We start from the raw sequence: 7,499 nt of genomic DNA, 5'->3' as shown, positions 1-7,499 counted from the left end.
GTGCCCGCTACGGGCCAGGTCAGCGTACACAGTACACAGACAAGGGGGCGGGAGGGGGACCCCGTCGAAGCACCGTACGAAGAACTACAACTCCCAACAAGCTCTAGGGCCCTCGCTACGAGGAAGGAGCGTCCTGGAGCGCAGAGGCCTATGGGAAATGTAGTTTTCCAGAGTCCGCTCAACTGGGGGCTGAGCCTCTCGGAATTTCCCCTCCGCCCCCCAACTTTCTAACCAACGTTCCTCGTAAGCCCGCGCCTCCCGGAAAACGCGCGCCAGGCCAGGGGTGGGGCCTTATTTGCATATTGTCGATCCCGGCATGCCCCCGGGAGGGTGGCCACCTTCTGGGGATCTGCCCTATGGAATCAGCTGACTTGACTAGGAGGGGCTAGTGAGCTACAACCAAGTGGGAAGGAGGGACCTCAGACGTTGGAGACCCTCATCCCGGAACTTAGGTAACTCGAAAGGCCAGGGTGGGGAAGCAGTCGGTCTGGATAATGGGCGGCGGGACCCTCTGGAGCTCTTGCCGCTGGTCTCAGTTTCCAAGTCCCAGAGATTTCCGGGCACGCAGACACTTGCTCACCGTACCCCTTCCGCTTTCGCTGCACTCGAGGCCCCAGGACCCCGACACCTGTCCTGCCACCTCGAACCCCAGTTCTGGACTTGGCGGCTGGTCTGAACCCGTAAGTCTCTACCTTCCTGGCTGTCCTCCAGGTCCCTCGGCTCTACCGGGGCATGGCCAAGTCTAAGCCCCTGATTCTGCCCTGGCTGCGGGAGCAGTTGGACTCGGGGCACCTGGGCGCCACCTGGATCAACTCCGAGCACACGCTCTTCTTCGTCCCCTGGAAACACGGGCTCCGCCAGGACCTACAGCGAGAGGACTTCAGCATTTTCCAGGTGGGAGGGGCCTGGGCTTGGGTGGGGCGTGGCCAACTCGGATGGTGGGCGCAGTGGGGAGGGTCAGTGCCCAGTGCCTTAGGGGGGCTGGACTTTGCTCTCGGTCCTACACTTCGCCCGGGCCTGGCAGGCATGGGCAGAGGCCAGCGGCAGCTATCGGCCTGGTATCGACAAGCCCGACCCCGCAACATGGAAGCGGAATTTTCGGGCAGCCCTGGACCGCAAGCGGAACCTGCGCATGGTCAGCAACCACAGCAAGGAGCAGCACAACCCGCACAAGATCTACGAGTTCCTGCCCGCCGATGGGGAGGGCTTCGAGGCAGACCCCGATGCAGAGGTCGGCTGGGATGACCCCGCCGGGAGCCAGGTGAGCGCCCAAGCCCGGGAGGTGGGGCAAGGCAGAGGCCTGGCTAGGACTAGCCATGCACAATGTGGCCTCTCTGCTCCTGTCTGCAGGTAGAGGACATCCCAGAGGTTCTGGAGGCCCTGACTCTGTCTCCTCCGGAGCAGGAGCTGTTCCAAGGTAGGTCACCTGGAGCTGGCTGTCCCGGAACACCACCCCCCCCAGACCCCTCTTTGCCCCATCCACTAACCTTCTGCCCAACTCCATCCCAGAGCAGCTCCCCCCCGCACAGGGTCCAGGCCTGCTCCACAACCCCTTGATGCCAATTTTTGCTGGTGGCCTCCGTGAGTAGAAGGCAGCTGGGAAGCCATGGGCAGGGGCGGGCCGGGCCATAGGGATGCCCAGAGCCCTCAGACGGTCACTTTTGTTTCCAGAGTCCGAGTATGAGGTGACGGCCTTCTACAGGGGCCGCCAGGTCCTGGAGACCTGCGTGGCCTGCCTCCAAGGCCTCAGGGTGGTAGGGCCAGGACCTACGGCTGAGGCCTGGACGGAGCTGGATGGGACACCACTGGCCCTGCCCGAGCCTAGCAGCACCCTCACGGACCAGAGAGCTGCATATTATGTCAGCAAGGTGCTGGGCAGCCTGGGGGCAGGGCTGGCCCTGTGGTCCTTGCAGGAGGAACTCAGGGCTTGTCGCCTGGGCCACTGTAGGGTCCACTGGGCCCTGGGGGAACACGCATCCCCTGGGGCTCCTGGGATAGAAGTGACCAAGGAAAAAGCCGGCCAGCAAGTCTGTGACATTCCAAAGTTTGTGAATGGTGAGGCTGGGCCTGGGTGGGTTGGGTTGGGCCAGGCCGGGCAGCCAGGCCACAGAGCTCGTGCCCCGAGCATCCTCCTCCTCTCTCCCACAGACCTGATCTCCTTCCTGGAGGGCAGTCACCGCTCCCCCCAGTACACCCTCTGGTTCTGCCTAGGGGAGTCATGGCCCACAGACTCTCACCCATGGACCAAGAAGCTCGTCATGGTCAAGGTTCCTGGGGACTGGGGGGACAGACATGGGCGGCTCTCTTAAATGTGCCAGAGTCCCAAGTGCTGCTCCCACAAATGCCCATGACCGTGGGAGGCTGGCCTTGAATCCCAGGGGCTTGGAGCAGAGATGGCGGCCATCCCCTTAGCCACTCTCTCCTCCCAGGTGGTGCCCACGGCGCTGAAGGCCCTCCACGAGGTGGCCCAGGCTAAGGGAGCGTCCTCACTCAAAGAGGAGGAGATTGACCTGCACATCTCCAGCAGCCTCTCCCTGTCCCTGGCACCTGCCCATCTCCATGGCTACCTGCAGGAGCTGGCCCACAGCATGGAATGGGCGTCCGGGGTTCAGGGCTGAGCCCCTCCCCTGCTCTGTCCCCTCTCTGCTCTCAGGGACCCCCTTCTCTGAGCTTTCAAAATAAAAGAGTCGACCCCATGTTTCTTCAGTTGCTGTATGACCTTGGACATGAGACCCCAGGGCACACACCTCCAAACCTATATGGGACCCCAAGGCCAAGGTTCACGGTGCCCTCCAATCCCTTGGGCTCTGGCCCAGCCCATGATATTGCTTCAGGGAGGGCAGTGCCAGAGGTGAGATGGGTGGGTGCTTCAGGGCCTGTGGGGGGCCTCTCCAAAAGCTGCCTCAGGCTCCCCAGCACACTGATCCCGATCCTGTGGGAGCAGGGCCAGGCTCCCCAGCAGCCTCCTTTACCCTCCTCCCAGCTTCCCTGTGTGACCCCAGAAAAAGAAGGGGCTGGAGGCACAGCTGGAGGGTGTAACATTTCATGAAATCCTTAACTAGGGCCAGGGAGAAAGGGCAGGGGGAGGGAGAAAGAAGTGGGCCTGGGGGAAGGGGGGCCGGGCAGCTCCCCTCCCCTATCACCCCCAATCCCACTCAGCTGTGGCCATGAGGGAAGGAAGGAAGGAGAGACATAAATATGGCGGGGAGGGGGCTCAGAGCGGGGGCACGGGCAGGACCGGGCCGCACTTGTCAGGAGGTGCCGGCTCCTTGGATGGCCGGGAGGGTCCCGACGGCTCGCCGGGCTTGCGGCCATGCTTGCGGAAGTATCGGTAGCGCTGGACGTAGGCCCGGACCAGGTTGCTCACCTTCACGGGGTTGATTTCTCCACTCTTGCTGTGGCAGATCTGGCCGGGACAGGCAGGGGCCCCGCTCAGTGCCAGGCAGGCTCTGCAATCCCATGCCCGTCCCGCTCTGCCCTTCCTCCCTCCATACCCCTCCCGCCATGAGCCTACCTTGTGCACGGCCTTCCGAAGGATGTCCTTGTACTCCTCCTTGGTGATGTCCTTCTTCTGGTAGTAGGGCTTGATGGCCAGTTTCACCTCCTCCACTGCCCGCTCCTGTGTGTGCAGCTTTTTCAGGTACTGGGAAACAAGACCGGCCAGAGCTGGGGTTACACCGAGGCAGGGCCACCATTTCTCTCCCTTTGCCGTGGCCTTGGACCCTGGTCCCTCTCCAACTTGGATCCTCTTTTCTCTTGCTTTTCCTGGTTCTCTTCCTATCTATGAGACTGCTCCTTCGCAGTCTCCCTCCCCACAGACGTCCTGCCCTTCTTGCTAATCGCCAGGGATCCCCTCAGCCCCCAGGATTTAATGCCATCTTTAAGCTGAGGATGCTCCAGTCTAGTCCTCCTGCCCCAGCCTCTCCGCTGACATCTCTGACCAGATATCCAGCAGCCAAAGCTGAACTCATTACGTCTCCCCTAAGGCTCTTCCCAGCCTCCTTCCAGGCCCTCAGGCTCCCAACCCAAGAGTCTTCCTGGGCTCAGGGATCAGAGAGCCCAGATTCAATATGGCGCCAAGACCTGTCCATTTCAGCTCTGCAGCATCTCTCCTCAGCCCAAGCCCTCATCCCCTGACATGTGGGCCGTTACCATAGCTGCTGCCCTTAATGCCCAAAGAAGCTAGCTACTAGCTTGTCCTTTCCTCAGCCTGGAGACTGAACCCAGATCAGGGGGAGGGAAGGCCTGGCATCCCCCTCCGGTGGCCATCTTCAGCCCACCCCTCTGGCAGTGGCAGCGGCACTCACTTTGTCGGTGTCCATTCGCCCATCAGAACTGCTACTGCCTTCCCTGCGGTCAGGGCCCCCCGCCAGGCCCCCGGGTGAGGGGGGAGAGGAGCTACAGCCACCCAGAGGCAGCCCCATACTGCCCCCACTGTGAAGCAGGTAGCCCGAGGGCCCAGGGGGAAGCCCCAGCACAGTCCCACCTGGGGCCTGAGCCCCCCCCAAGGCCGAGGGTGGCTTTGCATGGCCGAGGATCTGTAGGGAGAGGGAACACGAAGGCAGACGCTCAAGCATCCTGCGGACATTAGGTGCAGCCCGATCCCTCCCCAGCTGCCCTCAGACCCTGCCGGATGGATCCCCACCTGGTTGGTGGCCTGGATCAGCTCTTGGGCCTTGGCCCGGCTGGCCAAATTGGCCTCCTCCATTTTGAAGAGCAGGGCAGTCACTAGGGAGACAGAAAGGCAAGGGAGGATGAGGGGGAGAGGCAGCCCAGCTCTTCTGCCGCCCCCTCAAAGCCAGGCCTGAACCAGGCTCCTCACAGCCTCTGAGCCTGTGGCCACCCCTTTCCCCAGACCCTTCTGCTATTTCCATGCTGTTCTTACCGCACCCTAGAGCTCTTCCCATTTGTTCAATGTCCCCTCCCTCCCTACTGCCCTTGCCCCGACCCCTTGCCCTAACTCACAGGCCAACACGCCACTGGTGGCACAATCCACCCCAGCCGGCAAATTCCAAGGCATGGGGGGAGGAGGGGCAGGGGGCTGGGGGGCCCGGGCTGGGGGCCCCTCCTCAGGTGCGGTCTCAGTAGTGCCAATACTGCCTCCCCCTACTGCTCCTCCTCCTCCTCCCCCAGAGGCCGTGGTGGTGCCAGGCTGCTCCTCCTCCTCCTCCTCCTCCTCTTCCTCTTCGTCATCCCCATCTTCCTGGTCCCCCCGGCCTCGACCCCTGCCTCCAGCCCTGGCTGGCTCCTCAGGCAGGAAGGACACATCAGGTGTCTTGCAGCTGCTGTCCACAGTCTGTGAGTCGGGCGTGAGGGCTGGGGGCGGCGGGGCTGCCTTTGGAGTAGGGGGACTGGGGGGCTTGCCCGGAGCCCGTTCCTCCCCCGACCAGGAGGTCTCCTCAGCTCCCTTGGGGCCAGCCTGGCTACAGCTGTCAGCCTTGGACTTCTTCAGGGTCGCCCCAGTGCTGCTTCCGCCAGCCTTCTTCTTCTTGGTCTTGGTGCCTTTCGTTTTAACTTTTGACCCCTTGACCTTTTTGAGGCCGGCCTTGGCCTTGATTTTGGCTTTCTTGAGCTTGGGGCCTCCTGGGGCCACCCCTTTCCCAGGCTCGCCTGAAGCCTTCTCGTCGGCCTTCAGGAAGGGAGAACGGCTCTCCCGGTCACGGCTAAACTTGACCCCGATGGAGCTGGGGGCAGTGGCTGTGGCCACCTCCTTGGCAGAGGTTGTGCTGCTGACTCCCTCTCGGATCAGCACGGCCACCTTGGACTGGAGCTTGACCTTGCGCCCACTGCTCCCACTGGCAGTCTTAGGGGCAGCTTCTTTGCCCGAGGATGGCCGGGCCTTCTTGGACCCTTTGTCCCTCTCACGCTCCGTCCCCTCTGAGGAGGCCACCTTCTTCCTGCCCTTCTCGCGGGGGGCCAGGGCTGCTGACCGCTTACGCTCTTTCTCGCTGGATCCCTTCCCACCCCCCCGTTCCTCACAGCTCAGCCCTTCCGAGTCATAGAGGACCTCCCGCTTGGGCGGGGGGGAGGCCGGGGCAGGGCCTCCCCCAGCCACAGAGGCCGAGCGGGATGCGGGCTTCTCGGCCCTCCCCACCGTGATGGTCCGCTTGATGGAAAAGAGGTCGTGGTCCGTGAGGTCCTGAATGGACGGGGGCACAGCTCCCCGCCGCCGGCCCTCCCTCTCTGTCCCAGCCACTGAGACCTTTTCGGGGTCTCCTCCGCCCCGCTTCTCGCCCCGGGACCGAGACCGCTTCTTCTTCTTCTTGCTGCTGCCCTCACTGCGGTGTTTGGCCCGATGCCGCTCCCGCCTGGAGGACGAAGACGTTGGAGGGGGCGACGCGGATGACCGCCGCCGCCGCCGCCTCCGCTTCTCCCGGGACCGGGACCTGCGCCCTCCTCGCCTCCTCTCAGAGCCAGGCGACCAGGATGACCGTGGCCGTGGGGAGCGGGAGCGTGACCGGCGGCGTGACGACCGAGAGCTGGGCTTGTGGTCCCGTGACCGGTGCTTCTTGGGGTCCCAGGCTGCAGGGGCTGGCGGGCTGGGGGGGGCCGGCGGGACTGCTGTCTCCTTGACCTCCCGCTTGTGATCCCGCTTGGACTTCTTCCTGGGTGGTTGCGGCGGGGCGGTGGGGGCTGTAGCCGGGGAGGGAGACCGCTGACGGTAGCGCTCCCGCCGCTGGGTCAGAATCTTTCGCCGGAGATCCAAGCCGGTCCAGCGGGGGTCCGAGGATGTCGCGGGAGGCGCAGCGGGGACGGGGTCACCCAGGTCCACCTGCAGGGCCCCCTCCCCATCAGACTCCGCATGCAGCGACAGAAAGTCGTCTCCCTCTGGGCCCCGAGCTGGTGGAGGGGGCAGGGGCGGCGCTGGGGTGGTGGCAGTAGCAGTTGCCATGGCAGGAGCAGGCCTGGGTGCTCTGCCCCCCGCTCCTCGGAAAAGGGCCACAGGGGCAAAGCGCAGCTCCTCCTCTGGCTGCACAATCTCCCCTTCCTCGATCTCGGAGTCCAGGGGTGGGGCAGCCGGAGGAAAGGGGGCCCCGGTCGTCACCACCTCCAGGGACAGCTTGCCCTCCCCCCTTGAAGCCTCTGCTTCAGCCCCCACCACAAAGACCCGGCGGCGCGGGGGGCCGCCCTCCACCCGGGTCGAGTCGGCCTGGGGAGGGGAGCCAGAGCCGGGTGGGGGTGGGGGCGGCTCAGGCCCTGGGCTCTCCCCGCTGGGAAAGTCCTGGCTCAAGCTGTTATCATCATAGATGCCCGCCAGGGTCTCAGAGATCCTGCTGATGCTGTGCGAAAGGCCTTCCTCGTCCTCCTCCTCCTCTTCTTCCTCCTCCTCCTCCTCTTCTTCTTCTTCCTCCTCCTCCTCCTCCTCCTCCTCCCCAGGGGAGGGTGTCCCCCCCGAGGAGCTGGGGTTGGAGCCCGTGGGCTCAAAGGGGTCATACTTCTGCTCAGGGGCAGGCGGCGGGGAATAAGCCTCATCCGTGGGGTGGAAGGGATCGTAGATG

General features: G+C 64.1%; 2 protein-coding genes across 3 annotated transcripts; one reads left to right on the top strand and one right to left on the bottom strand.

Moving 5' to 3' along the window:
- Positions 1-365: 365 nt before the first annotated feature.
- Positions 366-2,696, top strand: IRF3 (interferon regulatory factor 3). Of its 2 annotated transcripts, none has more exons than XM_044684801.1 (8): positions 366-452; positions 712-894; positions 1,025-1,261; positions 1,351-1,417; positions 1,510-1,581; positions 1,672-2,055; positions 2,149-2,267; positions 2,430-2,696. In XM_044684801.1, exons 2-8 carry the CDS (start codon positions 733-735, stop codon positions 2,616-2,618), a joined length of 1,230 nt encoding a protein of 409 aa, XP_044540736.1. In that variant the 5' UTR covers positions 366-452; positions 712-732; the 3' UTR covers positions 2,619-2,696. The 2 variants fall into 2 exon arrangements, with proteins under 2 accessions (XP_044540736.1, XP_044540737.1); XM_044684802.1 differs by having other exon boundaries at positions 370-449; positions 710-894.
- A 331-nt stretch (positions 2,697-3,027) lies between these two features.
- On the bottom strand, positions 3,028-7,495 carry LOC123256114 (splicing factor, arginine/serine-rich 19-like; the record flags this gene model as incomplete). Its single annotated transcript, XM_044684804.1, has 5 exons — positions 3,028-3,406; positions 3,515-3,643; positions 4,308-4,538; positions 4,646-4,728; positions 4,966-7,495. Coding segments are annotated over 5 exons (3,165 nt in total), but the record flags the coding sequence as incomplete, so codon positions are not given.
- Positions 7,496-7,499: the final 4 nt, after the last annotated feature.

The sequence above is a fragment of the Gracilinanus agilis genome, unplaced genomic scaffold, assembly GCF_016433145.1.
Source record: "Gracilinanus agilis isolate LMUSP501 unplaced genomic scaffold, AgileGrace unplaced_scaffold56120, whole genome shotgun sequence".
Taxonomy (NCBI): domain Eukaryota; kingdom Metazoa; phylum Chordata; class Mammalia; order Didelphimorphia; family Didelphidae; genus Gracilinanus; species Gracilinanus agilis.
This window is presented reverse-complemented; position numbering and strand designations above follow the sequence as displayed.

Coding starts and splice junctions, on each gene's coding strand:
- IRF3 (XM_044684801.1), top strand. CDS start 733: ATGGCCAAGTCTAAGCCCCTGATTCTGCCCTGGCTGCGGGAGCAGTTG. Junction 1,582..1,671: donor AATTTTTGCTGGTGGCCTCC/GTGAGTAGAAGG, acceptor TTTTGTTTCCAG/AGTCCGAGTATGAGGTGACG. Junction 2,268..2,429: donor AGAAGCTCGTCATGGTCAAG/GTTCCTGGGGAC, acceptor CTCTCCTCCCAG/GTGGTGCCCACGGCGCTGAA.